Raw genomic sequence first — 27805 nt, 5'->3', positions numbered from 1 at the left:
AAATAATTTAAAATTATAATTTCAATCTTATCACGTGCATGACACGGGTTAATACACTTGTTTAAGATTCTGCAGTTGGACTGGCAATGAGTTGCTACACATACGAGACAGAATTCAAACTTCTAATAATTATTTAAGTAGACGACTAGGCTAATCACTTGACCAATTTAAATTGGTTTAGATATATTTAAATTTTTAAATTAGAACTATCTATACATCTATAGCAATATATAATGCCAAAACAGAGTTTTTGGTGTCCAACTTTATGTTCCAATATTGCCCTTAATGATAGAAGTTCTACGTACATGCATGCGTCGGTTACTTTAAATAAAAAACTTTTACCGTTAACAACAACACATATTCTTCTATCTCATTTTCATTATGTGTTTTCACTAATAACAGTAGAAATGCTTAACCTCCTCTTCAATTTTTTATTTCAACAATTTATCCTTTTCAATTTTTCTTAATTCTCTTCTCCATTCTAAATGTGCTTCTCTATATATCTATAGCAATATATAATGCCAAAACAGAGTTTTTGGTATCCAACTTTATGTTCCAATATTGCCCTTAATGATAGAAGTTCTCCGTACATGCATGCGTCGGTTACTTTAAATAAAAAACTTCCACCGTTAACAACAACACATATTCTTCTATCTCATTTTCATTATGTGTTTTTACTAATAACAGTAGAAATGCTTAACCTCTTCTTCAATTTTTCATTTCAATAATTTATCCTTTTCAATTTTTCTTAATTCTCTTCTCCATTCTAAATGTGCTTCTCTGTATATAACAATTATTTGGATGAATTTTTATGGTTTTATGAACTAAATAACGACGATGCCAAATGTTGATTTTCGATGCCAGGTATAAAAGGAATAAAAGGAGGAAAAGAATAATTAGCAGTGATAAATAATTTTGTATAGATCTTATCATTTTGTTTTGGGTATATTCTATATGTGAATACTTTATATTAAGAATTTGATCTCATTCTTTTGTTATTAATTTTTATCTCATTATTGGATTCGTAGTTCTTTTACTCTCACCACTAGATGCACTTTTCTATATTTTTACTATTGACATCATTCTCCTTCTTTCAACATCGTGATTGTATAGCCTCCATTCACTACAATTACAAATTATTACCTTTTAGTTAAATCTCAATTTTTAAATTTTTTTTGTATTGAATGATATTATTTTTTTATTTTTTTAAATTATTGATTATGTAAAGTATTGTGATTAAAATTTGAGTACATAAATATTTATTTTTAAATTAAATTAAATAAATTATATAACAAAAAATTTAATGATTTTGTATTCCACAATATTATTTGGTATATAACCCTGATTATTTGATGAGTTTAATTTTGATAGCGTTGTGTAATTAGATCAAACTATTTTACGCTAATAGAATATCAAAATTAAATTCTTATTTGATTAACGTAGAAAAGACGCAAAAAAAAATTTGCACCTACCAATGATTTGTTAAAATATTAATATGTTTATTTCCTAAACAATTAATGATGTAGAGTACTGATACTCAAGTACATGCAAATTCGTTCATAATTAAATTAAAATAAATAACTTATATTGCAAAAAAAATTATTAATTTAATATTATTCATTTGACATATGGTACTAATTATTTGATTGGCATATAAAAGATGCAAAAAAAATCTGTACCTATATGGTAAAGTAAAAAAATTCTCATGAATATTTTGCTAATTCTTTTTTGAATTTTTAATCAATTTTATGTTGGTTAATATTATTTTTTTTACTGAATATTAGATAACATATAACATTGAAGATGTGGTAGGATAAAAATATTTATTAATTAATTTTTTTAAATAACCTAATAGCACAATAAACATCTAAAAAAATGTCACAAAAAAAAAACATCTAAAAAAATACTTTGAATATAAAATTAAAAAATACTTTGAATATAAATTTTTATCTTTACTTCAAATTAAACACTGTTAAAAAAATAAATAAATAAATTTTATAATATTTATAAATAATTACTTTATAAATATTTATCTTGATTTTATTACACATAATAACAACACGATAAATTTTTTAATATCACTTAAAAAAGATGAAGACAAATATAAATATCTATGAAATTTAAATAAAAATGATCTTTTGAAAATAATTAATATGTATTTTGGTTTATATATAATCTTTTTGAATCAGGATAATATTATTATCATTATTTGTTGAACTATGTTTTTTCTGATGTTATATATATATATATATATATATATATATATATACTTTTTTATTGTGTGTTTTTATAATTTAACATTTTAAATATTTTTTTATAATAATTTTAATTTTAACAAAATATAATATAAATAAAGCCACGTTAATATTAAAATAATAAAAAAATATTTATTTAATAAATTTTAAAAATAAATAATATATTAATAAAAAATTAAAAATAATTTCTTAAAAAACAATAGAAAAGCGGCTGAACAGGCACGATATGCCTGTTGAGCTGCTAGTATTAATAAGAACTAAAAATCTATACACAATCACTTATTATAATATTTAAAATAATAAAAATATGATTTCATACACTAAGTATAATATTTAAAATAACAAAAAAATAATTTATAATGATTTTTTTTTATTTTTAACATGACTAAATATTATTTTTTATATATATTCTCAAACAATTATTTTATTTATTTTTTATTATCTCATATTTAATTGTCAAATTTATTTATTATAGTCTTTATGGTATAAATAATTTTTTAACCAAAATAATTACAATATATTAACATATAGAGAATATTTTTTATTTTAAATAATTTTTAAAAAATTACTAATAATTTAAGTTATATTTAATTAGAAAATTAATTTTTAATTTTATTATTAATTAATTAACTAATATAATGAAGTAATTATCATTATTTTTTTAGTTTAGATATTTTTTATATTAAATCAAATTTAATAATATAATTATTATTATGTCTTAAGTTTAACAAAATATTTTTTAACATAAAACACAAAAAAATTATTTATATTTTACTTTGGCTAAACAATAATATATATAACAAGTGGTATATATATAAATAAATAAGTATTCGTTTTTAGTTTTTTTTTAAAAAAAATTGTGGGGGCAAATGCCCCCTCTTCTTTTAGTGTAGGTCCATCCCTGTCCACAACCCTAGCACGATTTACGTGTAAATATACAGTCTCAGCACTCAAGTATAATTTATGTGCAAAATCCAAAACTAATAGATATATTTAGATATAATTTAATTTGTACTTAAATATTTCGAGGTTGAATATTAGTTTTTTTTCAATAAATTTAGGAGGGAAAAAGTTTAATTAGTTAAAAAAATAAATATAAAATGATTTTGTTACAACAATGATTTATCTTCTAAAATAAATAAAAAAAACTTCATTTAAAAGACTAAATTATTGTGTATGAATAGCTCTATTTTTATTTCAAAGACAATATCTAAAATAAATTAAATAATTTAAATATTTTAAAATAAAAAAATATTAAAATGATAAAATAAAAATTAACATTATTAAATTTGTAATTTTATAAAAGATATTTTTTTATTAATTTAATTTTTAAAAATTAATTTTTTATTTTATTATTTTATCAATTTATTCAATTTAAAAGATTTTAATCAAGTATTAGATAGTTATATCTAAAATTTGTTTATATTATGTTCAGATAGTTATATTTTTTTTGTTATGTGTCTAGATAATTTATAAATATAAAAATATTTTTATTTCTTGAATTAGGTTTTAAAATTGAGATTTAGTTTTAATAGGATATTAAAATGAATTTAATCTATATCTACAAGTATTCACATAATAAATATTTTACAAAATTAATTTTAGTACGTCAAGTACTCAACTCAATTATTATCTTTTTTTTGGTTAAATTCTACATTTGCTATGTATTTTGATTTTTTCACTTCATTTTTATGCTGGTGTTACTTGTATCCTCTAAAATATCCAATTATTGATTGCTATTTGGTCAAATCAGTGCTATTCTCTCGACTAAAATATGTTATCAAATTCTCTGTCATTTAGATAAAGAATCTATTATTCGATTTTAGAATTATTCTAATATTTAATCTTAGATTAAAATCTTTTAAATTGAATAAATTGATAAAATAATAAAATAAAAAATTAATTTTTAAAAATAAAATAATAAAATATATATTTTATAAAAATTACAAATTTAATGATGTTAATTTTTATTTGATCATTTTAATAATTTTTTTTATTTTAAAACATTTAAATTCTTTAATTTTTTTAGATATTGTCTTTGAAATGAAAATAGAATTATTCATACACAATAATTAATCTTTTCAATGAAGTTTTTTTAATTATTTTAGAAGATAAATCTTTGTTGTAACAAAATCATTTTTTATATTCATTTTTTTAACTAATTAAAATTTTCACTTCCTAAATTTATTGAAAAATTAATATTCAACCTAAAAATATTTAAGTACAAATTAAAATTATGTCTAAATATATCTATTAGTTTTGGATTTGCCCGTAAATCGTGTTTGGTGCTGAAGTTGTGTATTTACACGTAAATTGTGCTAGGATTGTGGATTTTAGATGAAAAAACCTAACTCATGCTAAGGTAGGACGATTTACATACAACTTGAAAAACACATAGCCCTGGAACGATTTATGTGCATTTGTCCAATAAATTTCATGCATAAATCGTCCTAAGTAACATGTTTTATGCATTATCTAACTCACATCACCGATTTATATATTATATAGTTTAGAGGATTCATGTTTTAAAATTTCATTTAGGGGATTCACGTAAATTTGATCTTCTATTATTTTATTTAAATAAAAAAGCCTATATCAAAATATATATAATTTTAATATATAACATATATAATATATATAATATAGATGTAAAATAATTAGTTAAATGATTAATAATATTGTATTATTTTAAATTTTTTATGTTAATTTATGTTATATACATGATGATAGTTATATAAATTTTGAAATTTATTTTTATTTGTTAGATTTTAATAATAATAATAAAAGCCGGTAAAGATGGAGCGAATGCCCACAGGAACTAAGACCGTCAAAATGAGTTAAATCTATCAGGTTAGTTTATTTATCGGTTTAAACAGGTGGATTTGCCTCTAAAATTCAATCCGTTTAAATTTCAGGATAAACGGGCCCGGTTAACCTGCAAAAAATGATGAGTTAAACGGGCTAGTATGCAAGCTAAATTGATGGCCCGTTTATTTTTTTTACATTTTTCAAAAAAAAAAGTTAGTACTTTTTTTGCTAATATTTCTTCCAACCCAACCCGAAAACTCGACCCATCAACAAAAATATTGTTTAAGATTTTTGACCAAAATATAATTTTTTTGTCAAAATATTTTTTAAAAATTAATATAAAAGAGTAAATGGGTCCGCCCATTTAATCTATCGAATTGGTTATAAATAGTTCAAACTGAAAAATTATGAGCCATAAATAAAATAGGCTTAAATGGGCCTGTTTAACCTGCAAGATTAGATAAGTCAGGCCTAAACGGGATGAACTGGTCCATTTGATAACTCTAGTAGGAGCATATTAGAGTTTAATTTTTTACTACCCACAAATAGAAGCGATGAAAAATTCGCTCCTACCTACCCCTTACCACCCAAAAAACGTGTAAATCAAATCTTTTTATACTAAACACCACATAGCATGCTATAACACTATATTATTATCAATATAGAAAATAAATTATCTACATTATCAAAAAATAATATTAAAAAAATATAAATAAAAATTTATATGTTAAATGTCCAAAATATTCTGAATATTATATTGTAATATCACAATCATCTTCTGTTCTTTTATGTGTCTTACTAATTTTCTTCTTCTTCGTTGCTTTCTTATTTATTTTTTAGGCTATATTACGTGTATATTAAAATTAGTTACTAAAATTAACTATCAGTATAAAAAATGTTAGAATATAAATACACATTAAAAATAAATTAAACTACTCATATATTTATATAATTATATATAAATATATTGATGACAAATTTGAGTGATTGATTTTGGTGAACGAATAGTATTTTTGTTATTTTATTCTATTTTCTTATTCTCTGATTTGAATTGTTGCACAATGAAAATCAAACACCAAATTAACCATTATGTATTTATATATAAATTTAAAATTATTTTTTATGTATATTTTATATTTTAATATATATCTTAGGGTAAAAACTTACATACAATTGTATTAGTATAAATTGATAATTAAAAATAATTAAATAATAATTTAATTAAAAATATCAAATTATTCGATAACTTTTAACTATTAATTTTATATAAAAATAAATATATATAATTGATTTCATGATTAATTTTAATATATATCTAAAATAATTGTTCGTGATCAATCACAAAGAATAAATCCCCTATGCCCCTATTTCATATAAAAATTAAATTTTATCGAATCTTTGTCAACTAAAAGCATGAGTTGGATCAATTATATTCAATTAATTAAGCCATACTGTTAAAATTTTAAATCATGCCAGACTAGTTGGTTCAAACTGAAGAAACGAGTCCGCTGGCCAGTAAGTCCATGACTCTATGTTGATTAGTGATTATTATTGTCATAAAAAATAAAAAATGCATTTGTATCATAAAAAAAATTATTAATTAAGGATAGTATCTAAAGAATATTTCAATAAGAGAAATATATTTTGATTTAAATTAAACTGAACTGCAAAAGAAAACAAAATCATATTAGTTCAAACCGTTTGATAAGATTCAAATCCGAAATGATTCTATAAAAATTTTGAAGCTACGTTACAACTTGAATCCTGTATAAATTATCAGCTACTTACTACTCACTATTCATTGTGCCATCCTAAAACACTCAGAGAGTTCAAATAATCACCATATTTAGTTTTCTTCTTAAACTTCAATCAATATTTTCTTTTCTTTCCAATCACACATCCATGGCCTCAATCCATAAACTTGCGTGGTTACTCTCGCTCCTTGTGTTGTCGATCACAGCGACTTGTGAACCATGCAAGTCGTTGAATTTTCCGAATAACGTTAACTACGCAACATGCAAGGACCTGGGCGTTCTTGATTCATCACTGCACTGGAACTACCACCAATCATCAAGCAGAGTCGACGTGGCATTCAAGAAGGCCAACGCAACGGATTCAAGCTGGGTTGCTTGGGCCATCAACCCAACCTCACAGGGTATGGTTGGATCCCAGGCATTCCTTGCTTTCAGAAATTCTTCTGACGCTACTCTCAAAGCCTACACCTCTTCTGTCACGAGTTATGATACTCTTTTGGAAGAAGGATCTCTTAGCTTTCCTGTTTATAGCGTCTCAGCATCTTATTCCAATGGCGATATGATCCTTTTTGCGAGTTTCAAACTCCCCGAGAATACAACTCTGCTGAATCATGTCTGGCAAGAAGGCCCTGTTTCTAACGATGGAACTCTTGGGATGCATTCTTTGTCAGGACCTAACATTCAATCCTTTGGGACTATAGATTTTGTGTCCGGGAAGGTCTCAGAAACCGCCGGAAATTCGAAAATCAAACTCCGAAAGGTCAGAAATATGCATAAACTCTCTGTGTTGTAAAAAAATTTCTTCTGTCCTTTTAATCAAATATATATTAAGATATCTTCACATAAAGATTTCTTTTTAAAAATAACCGCCTCTTATCATATCTATATATATTTTTCTCACAACAAATTCTGCTTTCAACAGGTGCATGGGATATTGAATGGCATAAGCTGGGGAATACTGATGCCAATGGGGGCAATATTAGCTCGTTACTTGAAGGCGTTCGATGGTCGTTTGGGTGCCACGTGGTTTCACGTGCATCGAGCATGCCAATCCATGGCCTATATCATTGGCATAATTGGCTTTGCAACTGGCTCATACATGGCACGACATAACCGTCATCACTCTTCTCACGGATGCATTGGAATCACTCTCGTATGCCTAGCATCCCTACAAGTTTGTGTTGCTATGTTCTTGAGGCCTAAGAAGGATCACAGGCACAGAATCTTCTGGAACATCTTCCACTATGTAGTCGGTTACGGAACAATTGGACTTGGCATATGGAACGTCTTCAAAGGTATTGACATAATGGAAGCAAGAGAATGGAAGAGTGTGTATTTGGGTGTGATCATATGTTTGGCTCTAATTGCTTTGGTCTTGGAGGTGATCACTTGGATATTGCCATGCATAAACAAGCCTAACACCCACTCTAAGGACCAAGCTGATGTGGTTGACCAACAGATCCCATAGTCAACAAATATTTCAGTTCTTTTTCTCTAGTTTTTTTATTCTTTATATTAAATTTATCTTAGTATTAGTTGTAGGTATCAGCAACTATATTCTTTTCCGTTTTGAACGGTTGTTTTTTAGGTTGTTACAACAATTTAATGGCATTGTAACACATTTTTAAGTTAATTATATCGTTTATTGTTTTTATGTATATATTTTTTCTTCCTTTTTGTTTCTTAGACTGTACTTTTATACTCTTCAGTCTCCACTCTATCAATTGGGTTAGTCTTGTTACTCTTACACGAAAATAAAAGGGGTAAAAAAGAAGGGGAAAAACGAAGGAGAAATGTTATTAGAATTATAAGTTAAATTTAAGATATCAAAATCCAATGAAATCCTTGTGAGTCAAAAGAAAAAGATCAGTTGGTTCTTGATTTAGATTATATTACATTAATAATATATGGTAATTTTAATTGGGTTAAATTGAATTTAAATGCCTTTAACTGAATGTATAAGTAATCAAAATTTACTACATTTAGTCTCATGCATGAGTCATTTGAATCTTAGTCTGGTCATCTTCTCTGTATTATGATATTATCATCCTCTAACAGCAATTTCTAACTTAAATATGCCAAATATTTTTGTTAAAACAAACTTTAAAAAAGAAAATCAATAAATAAAAGGAACTTTAATAAAGTACCCAAGTCCAGTTTGGGAGTCCCAGTGTCCCACGTGTTCAATAGATTTCCCATAATAATCATACTGAATCCTTTTGTAGTATACTTGTACATGAAGCTATACATGAAGGAAGAACAAACAAGAAAATTGTTAATATGCTGCAATGAAATAAATGAAAGTGGTAGCTAGTTAGACAAGAACTGAAATTAATCAACAATATCTGTCCGGTCCCTTATGAAAGAAATCTACATTCTAATACAATCAATATTGAAATAGAAAAAACACAGACTTGGAGACATTACCCCTTAACACTGTACACCTATATGGAAGGCAACTTAGAACAAGGTTAAAAACGAAGAATCACCTTTCCAACATCACTATTTACATTCAATCCTATCATACTAACATTAGACTCAAATTACAACAAAGCAAGAGATGGTTGCAGTGCTCTACAATCAGTCATCAGTTCTAGCCAAACAAAAATATTTTATACAGCCATTTCGGCGGGTTTGTCAACTTTACAGTCCTCCATGGAAGTCCCAAACGCCTCCCTATCCTTGTTATCGTTTTCGCCGTCTTTATCAACATTGTCATTACTGTCCTTATTAGAATCATCACCATTATCTTCATTACCAATGTTATTCATCTCAATCTCATTGTTATCAGCTCGAGTATCTTTTTCTGACACAAGATTACTATTTTTACTATCATTATTATCATTATCACCATCATCATTGTTATCCCCATCTTCAGCAACACCCTCAACCATCTTTTCAGCAAAATCTGGTTCATTAATAGGCTCGTCACTCGCTGGAACTTCATCACATGAATTTGCAACACCAATAGAGTCCCCATCTTTAGCTGGGGACGTGGAATGCTTCGTGTTAAGGCCGTTAATGGCGAATATAGTTGAGGTTATATCAAGCTTCGGCTTAATACCAATCCACCTGTCCCCAGACCAATCTCTAGATATTCTTAGATCTTTCTTACGTACTTTCATTAGCAAGCCTTCACCTGATATCAGAAGAATAACTCTATTATAAAGTGAAGACAAAAAATAAAATAGGCTTATCTAATCTATAGGTCCTTGAAGTTTGGTCTAGTTTTCAGTTAGGTCCATATAATTTAAATTTTTTTATCAGATCCTACATGCATTGAGAACAGGAAAATACATATATTATAATGTCCCTAGAGCAAATTATTGTTAAAAATTTTGACTGAATTGAATTGAATAAATAGTTATAGTTTAGCTCACAAAATTACATAAGAATCCATTGAATTATATAAAAGAGAGTTTCATCCAAGGACTTGATCAAACAATTTTATTCAATATAAGGACCTAAGTAAAAACTTCTAAATTAAAATGGCATAACTGAAAATTGAGTCATACTATAAACACTTTACATTAATCAAACCAAAATTTAAACAAAAAAACAGAACAGTAATATAGCATACCAGGAAAGTATGCTTGCACATTATCATCAACATAGTTATCAGTTCCAGTTACAACCCCCTCCCACCAGCCGTCACTCCACCATGCATCAATTGCAGTTCCAACTCCAATAACCAATTCTTGATCTTTGGAAGTTGGAGGAGCTGGTCTGATTGTCGATCGGCCAGGATGTCTCATCCCAAGTTTATCAGGCATGGCCAACTTGAAAGCAGGGATCCATTCCTAAAACATGGAAAAGAACAAGGTAAGAGTGTTGAATTCCAATTAAGATGTGCAAACGTAATGCATTGAAGGAAACTATACAACTTTTGTTTTGCAATATATCATTTCCCACTCAGTTCCAAGACTATTTTTTTTCCACATAAATTTTTAAAAGGTTCTAACCATATCATACTCTACTTGAACGTGGGATTACAGTTACTTCTATATATGAGTATGCAGATCCTTATCTTTAGAAGATTTATAACAGGGAGTGGTTTATTTCAGTTCAATTTGGATCCATCATTAGTCTAGCATAATCCCCATAAGATATAACCTATAACTATAAAAGAACATTTCTTTCCAGTTACAAGTTGCTATAAAAGAAATAGAGCCTTAAATCTTTTTGACCATGATAACAAACCTTAAATAGGAGCTGGCTCTATATATGCCAACTATTGTAGGATTTAACCAACAATGGAAACAGAATTTGGAGTACCACAAAAGCAGTATTATACCTTAAGATTCCCACTTCCATCTTCATCCTGAATATCATCATATTGGACTTTCATCTGCTTCCGAGATACCTGCACAACCGTACACCTGAACCAGCAGCCTCTGATACCGCTATCCTGACAGAGGACCTCTATCTTGTCATCAATCCTGTATGTGACATTATACCAAGGTTGAGACTCAACTTCCTTCAGAGAAAACAATCTCCTATCTGCCCTAGAATTATTTACACCCTGTGAGTTTTTGTATACCATCATTTGCTGACTCCTAACTAACTTCCTAACTCCCCGCCGACCAATCAAAGACTGAGGGGTTCCCCTATCCCTTCTCTTGGCTCTGAGCTTTACAGTTTCACCTGCACTCAACTCTTCATCTCCTCCTGCTAGGCCATTTCCCTTAGGATTCAGCATAGAATCAAATTGCAAGCAAGAAAGAATTGGTTGATCATAGTACCCACGCAGTTTACTCAAGTCAAAGGGCTTGACTTTGTTGCTTCTAAATTGCCTAAAGCACATATGTATTCTATCTGATGAAGTTGGGGAAAAGCAAGGCATGCATTTTTCATAATGTTCACGACTTAAGACCGTGGTGGGACCATCAACACACTCTGCACTAATGACTTGAGAATAAGGTGTGATGAAAACTTCCCGGGGATGTGGATTTCGTACAGGAATCACACCCTTGACTTCCTGATTATGGTGAAACCACCTCACTTTGACCTTTTTCTGCCCCCTCCTATCTTCATACATATCCTCTAAATAAGCAACATAATGATTCTCTCCCTTGCCCATGACAAAAACAAATGATTGAACCTGGAAGTCAGAAAGGAGGCAATGAGATATGTACAACTGGAAGATATTTTCCTCTAAGCTAAACTCAAAGCACCAGATCCTTCTCTGTATAAGCTATAAAATAAAATATCAAAGGATGAACAATACTTGAAACCTCAGTTCAAGTCCCTTTTCCAATACTTCCATGTTTGTGTAGGAAGTGGATGGATGAGGGATACTTACAATTATTTTGATGCCATTCCTGCAAAAAGCATGATAATGTTTAAGCTGCTTGCCACACGTCCATGCCACTCCAGACCAAACAATGTCAGACTTGGATATTTTAGCGTTTCGGGTTAGAAATCCCTAAGCAAGAGATGTAGGTATACATCAAAAATATTAATTACAACCACAATTAAATAATATATATAAAGGAAGACAAAGAAAAAGTAAACAAGAGGGATATACCTTGCTATTTGCTATCGGTGCAGGAAGACCAGTAATTTCATTGACACTACCATTTGTGGTATCATAAGCTTGTCCTGAAGAATGACTAGGTGATCCTATGATATAAAAAATATATGTAAATAAATAAATAAGTAAATACATATAAAAGAAGAGAATATTTATAATCTTAAATGAGCTTTCACTATCATTTATACTATTTGTGAGCATCAGCTGTTTTTGTTGAAGGGGTAAAGGACTTCTATTTAAAAAATGACACTGGTAGAAAGGGATATTATCCTATACAACAGGAATAAGTAAGAAGAAAACAACATTAGAGAAAAATGTCAGTGCTAAAGAGCTTTCAAAGTCCAGACTGCACATGATAGAGACTCCTTATAATTCCAGATTAAATGACATTATCAAAGATATTGAAGAAGATAAAACTATGAGAAAGATACATTTACATACATACATGAATGAGTTTTATGCACTCATGCTACAAACAAGCTCAAAGATTTGTGTCAGAAGATATGCATAAAGTTGCTTAGACAAGAAAAATATAAATATCACTATACATTAAGTTCATGTAACTTGATTGCAACAAAAAGTTGTAACATCCTTATATTATTTTTCATTTTGCAGCTGCACACATAAATTCAACCGACAACAGCTAAAAGGCATCAAAACAATAGTAATAAGATAAAGCCATAGAAAATAATTATCAATTTACCAGTTCTATCTCCCTGAAGATGCTGCTTCGAAAGCGTTGACGTCAGCCAATCAACCACCTCTCTTCTAGATCTCCATTTGAAACCGGCAGGAACAGAACCTTCCTTCCCACAAATTTCCAAAAACTCATCGGCGACAACATAGAACATGTGCCTAACACTCCTCTCAGTGCCCACAACAGCGAGTATGGATTCCCCGTCAGAATCCTTCAGGTAATAGTGGACCACACGGTTGCCACGCTCCTGGGAAACAAACTGCTCTTTCCATTCCACGAAACACCTGTCGGTTACAGCCATCTCGAAAGGAGCTCCAAGAGGAGTGAGCTAATGCAAAAACCAGATTTGCACTTGAATTCAAAGCAATGGCAAGGGGTCCAAACCCTCTTGTTTAACTTGTCCAAAAGGACAATCTTTCAGATCCAAACTCATAAAGCAATAACCTTCTAGCATATTATCATCCAAGCAAACCCAAGACCAAAACAGCTTCAATCTCCTCACCCTACTTAGCAAAAAATATCAAAGATAATTACTACAGAAAACACATAACCCTTTCAGAAACTCTAATTATAAAGATTTTCCCTTTCTAATGATATCCAACAAAAGCAAACAAAAAAAGCAACACCAACAAAAAACCAGAAAAAAAAATCCTCTCATCAATCAAGAAGGACTATGCAGTTAGAGAAAAAACCAAACACCTTGTGGACAAAATTGAGCCTTTTCTCTCAATACCAGAAAGCCTCATGAAGAGGCATGATCCTCAGCTGAAACTGAAAGTTCTTTGAAACTTGACCTGAGCCACAAAGCAATATCAATTTAATGCGTCTTCACAAACAAATCAGAGAGAACAACCGTCAGAAAAACCGATCCAGGATCTGAAAATTCCAGTAAGCAAAAAAGCTATTGGGTTTTTGGCTGCTCCAGAGGATGTTGCATAAAAGGCAAAAGGGTGTCCCGAATTGCAGAAAAGATTGAAACTTCTTTTCTACAGAAGACAGTTATCAAAGACGTTGATGAGTGATCATGGGTCACTAAAAAGAGGATCTTGAACTAACAGCAGCTCAGAGAGAGCACGGAAGAACAAGAGATGGGGGTCAGTGATACTGATGATGAAGAAGAAAGAGGGTACGTTGAAATTGCCATAGACATAGAAAGTGAGAGAGTTGCAGAGCTGAGAGATTGTGCATCCAAAAATGAAGCGGCAGGTTTTGGATGCCAGAAGAAGGAAAAAAGTGGGGAAGTGGTTGTTGGTTTTTGCCTTTTTGGAAGAATTAAGGTGAAAATAATCGGTTAGATGCAAGACTTTGGTAGAGCAGTTAGATACAAGATGCTTAGTTAGATGGAAGACCAGCAATTTTTTTTTTTAATTTTTTTCCCCATAGCATATATCGTCCATAACTCCATACGATATAAATTGTAAAGTAATCTTAAGATGAGAATATTCATTTATATTATAATGTGAAAAATTTACCATCTATAAAAACCAGCATATATCCGACTTTCCTTGGTACAATTTTTAACCGTGTTTTGAAAGTTTTTTATTCTAGAAAAAAAAATCTATTCTGTTAATAAAAGAATTTAATTTTATTTGTAATTTAATTTTATAGTTTGAAAGCCTTTAATATATTAGTATAATTCTTTGATTTAGAATAATCTTTTAATGAGTTGAATTTTTTTTTATAATTCTATGTTTGTTTAAGTTATTTCATTAAATATTCACTTATAAATAAGAATATTTTTTATCATTTTAAATAGTAGGGTAAAGTACTAAATTGGTCCTCTATGTTTGGGCGTAATTCTGTTTTGATTCTTAAGGTTTAAAATGTCTTATTTGAATCAAAAAATGTTTTATTTAGCATCAATTTAGTCCAACAGTGGGTCAAAGTTAAATAATTAACGAAATGTCCTACATAACAACAGTACAAGAACAAAATCGATAATCTGGAGAACATGTACAAGCTCCAAAGGCACAAAATCAACCGTTGATGCATCAATACATTTATTTATTATTTTTCTTATAATATAAATAAAATATTTTCTATAGAACTAAAGAGAATGATAAATAAATGTATTGATGCATCAACGGTTGATTTTGTGCCTCTGGAGCTTGTACTTGTTCTCCAAATTATCGATTTTGTTCTTATACTATTGTTATGTAGGACATTCCGTTAATTATTTAAGTTTGACCTCATTGTGGGACTAAATTTATGCTAAATGAAACTTTTTTGGATTCAAATATGACACTTTAAACCTTAAGGACTAAAACAGAATTACGCCCAAACATAGGGGACCAATTTAGTACTTTACCCTAAATAGTAAGTGTAATTAACGTAAGAATTAATTTGAAAATAACTAATTTGAAATGTTAAATAATTAGTTTATTTATCTACTTAATCAAATATTAGGAGTTCATATCCCAACGTATGCATGTAATAATAATTTTTTCTGATTTATAAATAGAATAAACATAATAATTAAAATGTTTAAATGAATCAAAATTATTATTTTTATTTCTTCTAAAATATTTAAAATTTTTCACTTAGTAAATTTTAATTTCTATCATTACAAACGTACTCTAAAACTTTGACATCTTTTTAAAGATTTTAAAGTGATTGCTTTTCTTTTCATTTTAAGTGATCTTGTGTATTCAAAACTTGATGGCACAAGTAAGAATAACAAAATTCTAAAAAAAAATATTAAAAATAAAAACTAGTCATTCTAAAAATAACAAAATTCTAGAAGAATATTGAAAATAAAAATAACAAAGTCCTTAGATGCATTTTCGTTTGCGTTTTTATTTTCTACCTTTTTATTCAATATCTTTTGTTTTTTGAATTTTGTGAAAAAAAAAAAGAGAGAGAACAGTAAAAATGGCAATTTTATTTTCTATTTTCACTTCCTATTTTCTCTCTTTTCTTCATCAAATTCTTAAGATAAAAAATACTAAAAATAAAAATATAAATCAAAAGCACCCTTAGCTTTTTATAACATGATCTTTTAGTTAGCTTTAAATATGATACCAAAAACTAGTTAACGAAAGACTTATATCAACTGCATTTACACTTTTTTTTTTATCTCTAAGGAAAAAAAAACTTTATATATTCTGAATTTAAAATGAAAATAAAATGATAAACTTCTGCTATCATAATTATTGGCAAAAAGTCTAGCTAATTTTTTTTCTTGTTATAGTTATGTTAGTAAATATCTTAACAAAAATAAATATACTGAAATTGAGATAATACAAGAATTTATATCTATATGTACACTATCTCATTTTTTGAATGGTCATAAAATTGAACAGATGTTGACTATTTTGTATACAAGTTTGTATAACAAATACAATTACCAAACTAGCATAAACACTATATTTATAAATCCCAAATGAATGAGATAGGAAACACTGCCATATGAAGAATAAGATGACGAAAATAAGGTTCAAGATGAACAAAAAGTGTTGAGTTTGGAAATTGATGAACAGGGTTTGATCTTCTTCAAGTAAAACAAGAGTTTTGTATTTGTTTAGTAATAATAAAAAGTATCTAGATTAACTTCCTGGTTTCAAATTCTAATCCCTTCATTACAAAGAAATGACAACGCAAGTCCAACATGGTGATTAGTTGTTAACAGTGTCCCCAAGCCAAATTGTTGAGGACAACTGATATGCAGATAGTTGATCACCAAAATTCTAAGACAGGTTATATACTTATATAACTTTTCTGGCGATTCTCTAACATCAACTAGAAATCCAAGCAGACGAGAGAACCATGGCATATACTCATACAAACCCAATTCAGTGAAAAGCTCTTAATTTGCTTGCACAAAAGTCAGCATCCAAATTCTGCAAATCAGGCATAACTCAGAGCAGTGCCAACAATGCTTACTAATTCAGCAGTTCAGCTATACACATCTCCATGCCAACATACTATATCGAAATTGTCATATCTATCAAGTGAAAAAGATCAAAATGGAACTGCTATTTTCCACGTAGCTTCAAGTTAAAGAAATCAAGCATTGGCATCTTCATTTGCTTAAGCCACTGCCATAAAGCAATAAATGAAATAATTTTGCCATTAAGTTGCACAAACACCAGTGTTACAACTTATAAGCATTCATATACTTATAAACTACTGTACTCAAGTGCCGACGTTAGGTGCACGGGATGACACTGGTGCACCAAGAGAGTATCTCCACTGATCACAAGCTGAGCATTTGTCCAACTTCACACTGTTTTCCAGCGTACAGAATTTACAAGACCAAGTACTGTATTTGGTGGCAAAATCTTTCGGCTGTTGTGTGCCACACAACTCACATAATGGAGCTAATGTCTGCAGTGGTTCAACATTATTCACATGCATTAGAGAAAGGCCACAACACAATCATTGTAAGAGTAAATTCGCCAAAAATGTTTATTGTACTTTGTGACAAACTGAAAAAAGGTTTGCAAAGAATAAAGCACTATATTTTGATACTTACTTTATTTAACAGAGTGCACATTGAGCACTCCCACATTGCAAGTTCTTCAGAATGAGATGTATTATTATCACCAGAAAGTGGAGTGGAGGAGCTTGTAATATTTGCAGAAGTAGATCCTATCCGAGAATTTGACTCAGAATGTGAAATGCTTTCTAATCCACCAACACCCCTTCCTTGAGTCACAGTGCATTGTTCAATGATAGATCCAATCTGTGGTGCATCCGTAGTCAAATCAACATATTTAGGGGTACTAGACGAGCAATCCAGTAAACTTGAATCCATGACACGACTCCTTTTCTGAGATTTCAGATCCAAAGGTAGAGAAGAATTGTCTCGAAGTCTTGAGCTACCCACATTTTTACCCTTGCGCTCAATATTCGCAGCAGGTTCAAAGTTAAAATCTTCATGATCTGAAGCTTCACAGGTTTGAGAACCACACCAAATGTCATCCTGTAATCTCCTTTCTGCAGCCATTGCAGCCGCTTGCACTGGAGTAAGTGCCTTCATTATAACACTATCACCCCCAAGACGGTTAGGTCCAGAGGGAAAGAGTGATCCCAATCGCGATCTCTTTTCTGCAGCTGCAAGTGCTGTTTTACGGAGTGATGAAAGGGGTGGCTGCCGGGAATGACCACCTAAGCGCCTTCCTGGAAGGTCAAACCCCTCTCCCGAGCCAGTTACTCCGTTGGACATCAGCTCTTCACATTCCTGTATATGATCATTAACATGGATTACATTATAGATGCAAGGCAAGGACAAGAAGAATAATAGCAACTTAATAAGAAAGACATAGTTTACTACATAGAATTCACAGCAACAGGGAATGAATGTTTCAACTTTGCAGGAACTTTTATAATAAATACTACTATTTATAAGACTTGTTTGCTACTACTAAAGCTGTAAAGCAATACATCAAAAGTGAAAAGTATGGAGAGGATTCTATAAGTATATTGCTGCCTGCAGAGTCTAGCACATCTAGTGGTTGGAGGAAAGTTGCAAGAGAGATAACATTTTGTCCCTCATCTTTTTCATTTTCTTTATATTACTATTATTTTTCATTATTAAGTTGGGAGATAAGGTAAAAATGCTCAATGATCAATGGAGCCTTAATATTATAACAATCTAGCTTTCACATATTACAGACATACTTATAGCTAAATAAGAACATTATTAGATTAAACAACAACAACAATAATAACTCTTGAAATTGAATGATATAAATAATTCACAACATCAAGCTAATTTGATTAAGCAAAAACATTGCACTTCAAAAATCTAACGGTGAATGTTATTTGCATGTACTATAAAAGAATGACAGGAACAAATTGAAGGAGTTCAAGCTTAATATCCTTTAGTATAACAAAGAAACTTAAGGCTTAAACAAAAATATCAGATAAAAGTTACTCTTGAAATGAAATGTAATACATAAATTCCCAACACCAATGTGATTGTATAAAACAACGAAAGTGTTCTTTTTAAGAATCTAGTATAACAATCCACATGCATGAACAATTAAAAGAGGAACGGAACAAATAGAACCTTTCTAAGTTCATCCCAAAGCTTGTAGAAGTTGGCATTATGAGGACCATGGGCATTATGGCAAAGCTCATGAAGCATCGTATCCAAAACTTGATCAAATGGGTAGAAGTCCAAATCCCTGTTCGGTCTGCGCAATCGCAACTTCACATGTATACCAGCTCCAACATTCAACCCCAAAAGTCGCGGATTGTTTGGACTACAATCATTTTGGCAAGTTCTTCAATAATCTCACAAAAAGAAAAGAGCAAAACAGACTCACTCATCAAGTTAAAAATAAAAAATTCAGTTTCATTCCCTTGCCCAAAGCCCCAAACTGAAATGTCATGCTGCATTTAAGCGAATGCAGCATTGAAGAAACTAGATAAGGGGCAGAAACAATGTTTCTACTCAAAATATTCTGTTAAAGTTCTAGTTGTTAGAAACCGGAACCCCAATAAATTTTAGTAAAATCAACAAATCACAAAAGAACCATAAAGAAAAAGTAAGCAAAATATCTGATTAAAAATGCGGTTTTTTCCTCCCCTCTTACCGCCATTGCTTGGATCATTCTTTTTCCATTGCTGCATTACCCCTTCAAATTAAAAACAATAGTTGAATTACCAGAATTCAGAGAGAACCTTGACCCTCCATTTGTGCTTGCGCATAATGGGCTGGACCTGTTTCGCGATCTTCTCCAACATCTTGGTGGCTTCTTCTTGCAACGGCTTCCTCTTCAGAGCGTTGATTTCCCAAACCTTGTGGAGATCGCCAACGTTGTTCATGGCTCCCAAAACCCTAAAAAATTCCCCCTCAGAATTGTGGAATGCGTTGCTGCGAACTGGGTGAACAGAACAACCGTTAGGATTGGTTTTCAAAAAATTCTAATTAGGTTTTGATTTTGGTTAAAGCTTTCGGTGACCATGCCTGGGAGAGGGTCAAGGATTCCTCCAACAAAATATTTACAAATGGAAAAGTAGGGGGCAGCAATTTTGTTAAATTTTGGCCAGCATGAAAAGTGAGTCATTGGATGAAATCTCACACCAATCTCACACCATTAAAACCATCATTGATGGCTATTTGATGGCTACAAATCACAAAAATTGCTATCCCTAGCATTCCTCTTTACAAATTGAGCCCGATATAAGTAATGATAATTATTCATATGAGAATCCTTAGATAATTTGAGTTGATATTAAATTATTTAAAATAATATATATTAACATTTAAATTAATATTTAGTTAAATTCCAAAACAATTATGTATCTTGACATCTAAATAACTGCTAAAAATAAAATAAAATACAAGAGAAAAACACCAAAAACTAAGCAGAATACATCGCCGGCGGTGGTGGATGGATACGTCCACATTCTATAGTCAGAACCAAACCATCAATCGAATTAATCGGATTACTGGGTGAACGGACCACTGATTTAACATGTGAGTCATTAGTTGAATGAGCTAATTCGATCACAATTAAATAAAGGTGGAAACTCAAGTATAGTTAACTTTATGTGAAATTGATAGTTAAGAGGTTCTGAAAACTGAACCGGTCATCAAACCGCTTGAACTATTGGTTCATCGGTTTAGAGGTTCAACCGGTTCAACCGTGGTTCAACCGAAATAACCGAATTATAATAAAATAACATATCAAATTTTAAATAAATATACAAAAATATAAATATATTCTGATATAAATCTTAAATATATACAAATTAAAAGTATAATTCCAATTAAAATCTCATAATCACATTTAAATACAATACATGAGTCAAATATAAAAAAACATATCAAAGATCAAAATTTATATACATATAAAATTTAAGATAATCACGAAAAACAAAAAAAATTATTGAATTAACCAAACCAATAATAAATATTCAATCATCTACTTATCTAGTTAATTCAATTCATCTATTTTTTCGTTAAAAACAAAGATGAAAAAAATTATTTTTTCTATAACAAAAGATTGGTCATAATCAAGGTCCATATTCATGTGTGAACTTGTGTAACGCTATAATTTCACTTATCAAAGCATGTCAAACATCTCTCCTCATTTCACCTCTCAAATCAATGAATTCCAGTATCCAGCTATTTGACCTAAGTATGATATAAAGTAGAAGTATCAATTATTATTAGACAATGATATTAAAAATTTAAAATGTAGCATCTGATGCTCGATAAACAAGCATACTTATTGTGAGACGGAAGAAATGGAAACAGCAAAGTCAAAAAGTGCAGACCCTAAAGGCCCAACCATTGCATTCTCTACCTTTAATCCTTGTTGTGTAAGATCCATTCTCATGGCTCTCTTCTCTCCCAATAAGTCAACTACTTGAACGTGTATTTGAAGTTATCAATAGAAAAAGATAATGATCCCTTTCTCCTTGCAGAAGAACTATTCTAAACCCCTCCTTCTACTCATAATGAACAAATAGAAATTCTAGCAAACTTTTAACAAAATTTTCAGCATAATTTCAATAAAGATTAACAAGATTTTCAGCTAATCACAATTTTAGCAAAATTTCAGCACAATTTTAACAAAGATTAAACATCTTTTTTCAAAAATTAACCAAAAAGAAAAAAATACAATAACAATACAATATCACAACAATCCAATAGCCTTAAGTGTTTCTTAGTTGATATTCTCATCCATACCTAAAAATCACCAGCAATCCAATAACAATACAATCTAATTACAATATCACAGTAACCCACAGCAACTCACTCCAATCCAGTCAAAATTATTCAACAATTATTCAATTCAGTAACAAGTCCACAGATTAACTAACAACAATTATTCAGCAATTATTCAACCCAGTAACAACAGCAAGGTTCATAGACTAACTAACAAGTAACAACAATTATTCAACAATTATAGTTTAAAAAAGTTGATACCTAGAACTAAATGCTAGAACAGAGCAGAGCAGATCAGCAGCAAGAAAGGAACAGGGCACGACTGAAGGGCTGACGCGATGGAACAGAACTGGCGCCGGCGAGACAGTGGCTGCGCGACGGAAGCAGGAGGCGAGGCCGGCGACGGTGGTTTCAAAGCTCAAGCGTGGCTACACGATGGAGGAGAACGACGTTGCAACAGTGGCTTCAAAGCTCCAAGTTGCAACGGCGGCGGTTGCTTGCCGGTGGCGGGACGGAAGTGAAGGAGGAGCTCAATGACAATGAGAGGAAGGGTGATGGCCTGATGGGAGTGCTGCGCGTGTTTGCCGTTTTGGAGAGTCAGGGTTGGAAGTGGGCTGTTTTGGAGAGACTAAGGTTGGGAGTGGGACGTTGGGTAATGGTTAGGGAGTTCCTCAATCCAAATGGCAGCGTGTTAGAGAAATTTAGAAAACCGGCCAGGTCACGGTTCGGTTCGACCGACCGGTTCCCGGCCGGTTCGACGGTCCAATGGCAATTTTTCAAATCCCCGGTTTTGGCATCTGTCCGAACCGCTTTCACCATCGGTTTCGGGTTTGACCAGTTCGACCGGCCAGTTCGAACCGGTTTCCAAAACCTTAGACGTTAAATGATAATTTAGTCAAACTGTCAAATCATTTAACGATTCTCAACTATCAATTTTATGTGAAATTAGTTGCACCTGAGTTTTCACCTCAAAATATAAAAAATTATATATTTTCACTGGTTACTAATTAATTACGAACGAAACTAGTTACACCTAATTTTCACAATAAAAATTCTAGAATCCTCAGCAGATTCAATTTAATTCAAAGGTCCATTTTTCATCTCAGCAGAAAAGAAAAGATTATCACATAATAGTACCTAACACACTAAATTCATATCATACAAATTTGTATTTTTATTCTTCTTTTTTTCTTATTCTCCTCCCATTTTTTAACTAAAACCATAATCCTCCATTGATCAACTCCCTAAACAAATGAAATGGTCTCTCAATACCTCTAATTAATGGGCCATGGTCCTAACAAATGATTTTATTGCTCTCCTTTGAACATGTTTATACATGATTTTACCACCTTTACTACAGTAATTTAGAATATTCTCATTCATAATCTTATCTTTTCTTGTACAACCAAACTCCTACATTGCAACAATTTTATCTTCGCAAAACTATCTTATGCTCTTATTGGAACTTTACCACCCGACATCTAGTATAATGAAGTATGGCTCGTCACAGCACTTTAGCACCCAAAAGTTATTAATTTTTTCTACACCAATCTTCCCTATGTAGATCACAATTGCCATGAGCTGAATCTCTATTAGGCATCAGAATATAGTATTAGCAATTAAATATTATAGGTCCAATTACAGGAAGACCACTGAACCCGAGATTAAGGGCAAGGCGAAGAGAACTTCTTCCTTAAACTTATAGGATGGAACTAGACTCCTAACCAAACCTGTCCAAATTGATTGTCTAAATTTCACTGTTTTGGTTGGCTGTCATGCCTGCTCTCTACTGCTTCCTTATTTAAGCCCTTAGTATCTAATCAATTGAATTTATTATTTGATCAGGAGGGTAATCTTTTTGGTTGGTCAGGTAATTAAAAGAAGGTCCTCTCACCATATCACACATTAACAACAACAATAAAGTCTGATCCAACTAAGGTGAGTTGGATACATAGACCACTCAAACACAATCTGCTCAATAAAAGGACTTATCATTTTACTATAAAATTTTCAGAAGGTCTTTCATAATAGTATTTCCTTTTTCTTTTTTCTTTTTATATGTATAATAGTCTTCCTCCATTATTAATTGGACAATCTTCTATCCAATTGACTTTCTCACTGGAGCCTTTTATTGGTGTTCTCACTAGAGCCTAAAATCAAGTTCTTTACCGATCCCATCAGGCCACACACATAAGATTTCAAGTGGTTTATTTTAGGTTTAATAACTTTATTAGTTCTTGTAATTTCACTAAACTTTTAAATAGATCTTTATAAGTTTGTAAGTATGTCTACATACTAAATAAAAAAATTGAATTAGGTCCTTTCTATGATTAAAATAGTAGGGTTTCGTGATGGAACTCAAACATCAATTATGTGTGTTACCCTCAATTGCATTACTAAAGCATTTGTTGCATCTAATTATTCGACAACTAGGTCCACAAAAAGTCAGAAACTTATATTTAAGCATTATTTTCAGTTCACGAAGAAGAAAAGATCTTTGCTCATATCCGGAAAAAAGGCTACTTGAAGAACCACCAAAGCTAACTAGAAACCATCCAAATTAATCACATGAAGAAAGTAGAAGATAGATAATTCATTTAAAAAACTAGAACAGAAATATAACATAAGATGCAAACATTATATAGCTTGTATTTTTATTCGTCTTTTTTTTTTTCTTATTCTCCTCTCATCTTTCCATTTTCATGTAACATTATTCTGCCATAACCTATAACCTTTCTCACCCACAGAGAAAACCTTCTTTTGTGACCAAAAAGCTATGAAACACGGACACTTCTCTGATTTGCTGTGTCCGTGTGTTAGATACATTTCAAACATCGTACTCATTGACACTCGTTTGACACGCGTGTCTTCTGTGTCCAAAACGTTTCTCAATAAAAAATAAAAAATTCTTTTCCGGACACATTTAGACATACCTAAATGTCATCACATGTCAGCATGTCCAGCCTTATTCTTAACATATATTTTTGAAATGAATTTAAAAATAATATATATTATTAATTATTAAAACAATATATTTTAAATATTTTATATAATTAAAAAATATTAAAAAAATAATTTATATTTTAATATCAATATAATACCAAAATATAATTATAATTTATCTAACAAATACTTTATATTTTACATCAATCCCGCTACGTTACCAACAGCATTTCTGCCAACTTCTGCCAACTCTTATTTATATCTGTGTTTAATGGAAGTGTCTATTTTACATATATGTGATGTTCTCAAATTTTAAATTTGTGTCACTGGATCCCATGTCATATCATATCCCTATTCATGATCACAGCAGGAGTCCCACGACAAAGTTTTATAAAGAACTCACAGCAAAAAAAAACGTTTTTTTCAATTCCCTTGTTTTGCAGTCATGGTTCCTTCATTCTTATATCTAAAATATATACCTCTCTCAAAAAGCTTTCTGATTCTTCTTATACAAATTTACCAACATCAATTAAATAATTATCAACTAATTTAAAAAGAATAAATAAATACAAAAGGAAAAAAATGCTCACCAGATTAACCCGAGCACGAGCAGCGGGCAGATTCAGGAGGAGCAGAGGCAGACGGGCAACCCGATCACAGAGACGGCGAAGCAGAGGACGGCGACCGGAATAAGGAAGCACGAGATGAGGCAGAAGACGAAACAGAGGCGAGGCCGTGAGGGCAGGCGGCTGCAGTGATGGAAGGGAGACTCAGAATGAGAGATTGGGTTGAGAGTGTGACTGCTCACGGAGGGATGTAGTTACTCTGTTCCAAGGTTCAGAAAACCGGACCGGTCATCGAACCGTTCTAGTTACTGGTTCATTAGTTCATTGATTCAACCGGTTCAACCATAGTTCAACCGGAAAAACAAACACCTAATTCTATAAAAATTCAATGAATAAAGCAACTGGTTCTAAACACTCTTCTACTGCATTTTTTTACTTCAAAAGAGGATCATAAACAACTGGTTCTATGAATAAACAAACTACAATGATATGCAATGCCAAAAATAGGCCAATGATAAAATAATAAAGGGTTTCTCTCTTTAATTCTATGTTCAAGCTTGTAGCATACCAGAATCAATAGAATAATACCGTTAAAATAGTCTTCCTTCTTAATTCTTATATACCTCAGAATTTCCTACAAAATGAAAATTGAACACAACACACAGCTTTAAAACAAAAACAAAACAACACTCAGAAATCAATCACCTCTTCTAAACACAGCCTTAAAACAAAACAGAACAACATTCAGAGTATGAGCATTAATCACAAAAAATTGATTTCTGAAACAACAAAAACAGCAGAACAACATTCAGAGTTTGAGCATTGATCACAAAATATTGATTTATGAAACAAAACAAAAACAGAAGAACAACATTCAGAGTTTGAGCATTGATAACAAAAAATTGATTTCTGAAACAAAACAAACACTGCAAAACCAACAGAACAGCATTTAGAGTTTGAGCATTGATCACAAAAAATTAATTTCTGAAACAAAAACAATCAACAAAACAATGAAAACAGAATTTTTTTTCCTTCAGAAGAAGAAAACAATGAAAACATGAAGCATATAATAAATCAATGATCACCAATATCCAGCAAGAATCTCAAAGACAACAATAAATACACAACAACAGTTTAGCAAATAAACAAGAACAAGACCTAAATAGAAAATCCAACAAATTAAATCACAGAAACCTAACAATTTAGCAAATTAAAACAACAACAGCCCAACAATTTAACAAATTATCAACTTAACAAGTTCAAGAACAGAAAATCACAACAACAAAAAATAAAATAAAAATAACAGAAGAACAACAACAACACAAGAATAATTAGCAAATTTTAACAAGTTCACACTAACAGTTAAAATTTACCAGAAGAACACTAATGCAAGTGGAAAATCATCATGCTAATATGTTTTCTACAAAGATGCTATTTGTGCAGCTAAAATTTCCTAATTACTAAGATCCAATTATTCTAATTTCACATGCAATCAACTTACTAAATTTCTAAAAGCTAGAAATGATAAAACCAACGCTAAATATGGTTAAAGCATTTCATCAAACATATTGAGTGCGGTAAACTTGAAACGAAATAAGAGAATTCAAAGCTTAGTATCAATGTGATAGAGAAGAGAACATAACTATTGTATACTTTAATTCAGTCTATAAAAAAAATCCAAACCACTGCCAAATCAAATAGTTACTTATTGTAATAGAAATAAGAAGTTGCAGAGTTTGAAGCAGAGTATTGGTGTTGTGTGAGTGTATTGTCTGGTGGTGGGTTTAGGGAACTCACGGCGGCGACAAAAGAGAGCAGTTCGACGGCTGGGTGGAGCGCGCGGGTTGGTCGCAGAGTTTGAAGCAGGGCAACGTGGCTTCCAGACGAACGCGAACCCGAACGGTGAACGGCGAGTGAACGCGAACGGTGAACGCCGAGCAAACTTGAACGGCGAAGAACGCGAACGAAGACGACGGCTGAACGAAGACGCGAACGTTAACGGCAACCAACGGCGGCGGAAGCGCGGCTGAGCAGACAAAGACGACGGACGCCGAGCTCGAGGAAGCAGCTGCGATCGGTGACAGCGAACGGGGGTTGAAGACTTGGAACACGAGGGAAGCTAGATAGACGGACGGACGGACGGCGGCAGTGAATGAAAGAAAGGGAGGGAGAAAGGGAGAAAGAAACGAAGGAGCTTCAGAACCAAGAGTGAAAGTAAGCAAATTTGGCAAAAACGGCGCCGTTTCTTTTAAACCGGTAGAAACCGGCCAGTTCGACGATTCTTCTCCTGTTTTTAGAGAACCGGTTTTAGAAACAAACCGAACCATAATTATTTCCGGTTCACAATTAGACCGATCGAACCGGTCAATTCGGTCCGCTTTTCTGAACATTGCTATTCACACTTCACACTTCACACAATATAAGAATGAAGAGGGGGGAACGGGGTTGGCGGGATTTTGAAATTTTATATTTACAAGATAATAATTAAGTGAAAACTTAAATACACTTAACTTCTTGTGAAATTGATAGTTAAGAATTATTAGATGATAATTTAATTAAAATTTTCAAATTATTTATAATCAATAAATTAATTATACATCTGTACCTGTATTTTTATCTAATA

At 31.2% G+C, this 27805-nt stretch overlaps 3 protein-coding genes across 7 annotated transcripts; 1 reads left to right on the top strand and 2 right to left on the bottom strand.

Moving 5' to 3' along the window:
* Positions 1 to 6965: 6965 nt before the first annotated feature.
* Positions 6966 to 8285, top strand: LOC148575655 (cytochrome b561 and DOMON domain-containing protein At5g47530-like). Its single transcript, XM_088501228.1, has 2 exons — positions 6966 to 7577; positions 7740 to 8285. The coding sequence occupies exons 1-2, from the start codon at positions 6966 to 6968 to the stop codon at positions 8283 to 8285; spliced, it is 1158 nt and encodes a 385-aa protein (XP_088357354.1).
* Positions 8286 to 9089: 804 nt separating this feature from the next.
* Positions 9090 to 14618, bottom strand: LOC107617614 (uncharacterized). Its single transcript, XM_016319449.3, has 7 exons — positions 13747 to 14618; positions 13054 to 13550; positions 12345 to 12439; positions 12120 to 12242; positions 11112 to 11918; positions 10398 to 10617; positions 9090 to 9956 (listed from the first exon to the last, which is right to left on the bottom strand). The coding sequence occupies exons 2-7, from the start codon at positions 13346 to 13348 to the stop codon at positions 9430 to 9432; spliced, it is 2067 nt and encodes a 688-aa protein (XP_016174935.1). The 5' UTR covers positions 13349 to 13550; positions 13747 to 14618; the 3' UTR covers positions 9090 to 9429.
* A 2222-nt stretch (positions 14619 to 16840) lies between these two features.
* On the bottom strand, positions 16841 to 27402 carry LOC107617691 (uncharacterized). 5 transcript variants are annotated; one of them, XM_088500966.1, is made up of 7 exons: positions 26980 to 27329; positions 25771 to 25816; positions 25207 to 25365; positions 19661 to 19877; positions 19061 to 19256; positions 17522 to 18229; positions 16841 to 17373 (listed from the first exon to the last, which is right to left on the bottom strand). In XM_088500966.1, exons 4-7 carry the CDS (start codon positions 19819 to 19821, stop codon positions 17182 to 17184), a joined length of 1257 nt encoding a protein of 418 aa, XP_088357092.1. In that variant the 5' UTR covers positions 19822 to 19877; positions 25207 to 25365; positions 25771 to 25816; positions 26980 to 27329; the 3' UTR covers positions 16841 to 17181. The 5 variants fall into 5 exon arrangements, with proteins under 5 accessions (XP_088357092.1, XP_016175040.2, XP_020972662.2 ...); XM_016319554.3 differs by lacking the exon at positions 25771 to 25816 and having other exon boundaries at positions 25207 to 25441; positions 26980 to 27402; XM_021117003.2 differs by lacking the exon at positions 25771 to 25816 and having other exon boundaries at positions 26980 to 27386.
* Between the last annotated feature and the right edge of the window lie 403 nt (positions 27403 to 27805).

This window comes from Arachis ipaensis, chromosome B1 (genome assembly GCF_059453495.1).
Source record: "Arachis ipaensis isolate K30076 ecotype BB chromosome B1, ASM5945349v1, whole genome shotgun sequence".
NCBI classification, from domain to species: domain Eukaryota; kingdom Viridiplantae; phylum Streptophyta; class Magnoliopsida; order Fabales; family Fabaceae; genus Arachis; species Arachis ipaensis.
The sequence above is the reverse complement of the archived record's forward strand: the minus strand, read 5'-3'. Positions and strand labels throughout refer to the sequence as shown.

Coding starts and splice junctions, on each gene's coding strand:
- LOC148575655 (XM_088501228.1), top strand. CDS start 6,966: ATGGCCTCAATCCATAAACTTGCGTGGTTACTCTCGCTCCTTGTGTTG. Junction 7,578..7,739: donor CGAAAATCAAACTCCGAAAG/GTCAGAAATATG, acceptor TGCTTTCAACAG/GTGCATGGGATATTGAATGG.
- LOC107617614 (XM_016319449.3), bottom strand. CDS start 13,348: ATGGCTGTAACCGACAGGTGTTTCGTGGAATGGAAAGAGCAGTTTGTT. Junction 12,243..12,344: donor CACCGATAGCAAATAGCAAG/GTATATCCCTCT, acceptor TCTCTTGCTTAG/GGATTTCTAACCCGAAACGC. Junction 10,618..11,111: donor ATGGAAGTGGGAATCTTAAG/GTATAATACTGC, acceptor TCCATGTTTTAG/GAATGGATCCCTGCTTTCAA.
- LOC107617691 (XM_016319554.3), bottom strand. CDS start 19,821: ATGAACAACGTTGGCGATCTCCACAAGGTTTGGGAAATCAACGCTCTG. Junction 19,257..19,660: donor AAGGTTCTCTCTGAATTCTG/GTAATTCAACTA, acceptor AAATGATTGTAG/TCCAAACAATCCGCGACTTT. Junction 17,374..17,521: donor TGTGCACTCTGTTAAATAAA/GTAAGTATCAAA, acceptor GAACCACTGCAG/ACATTAGCTCCATTATGTGA.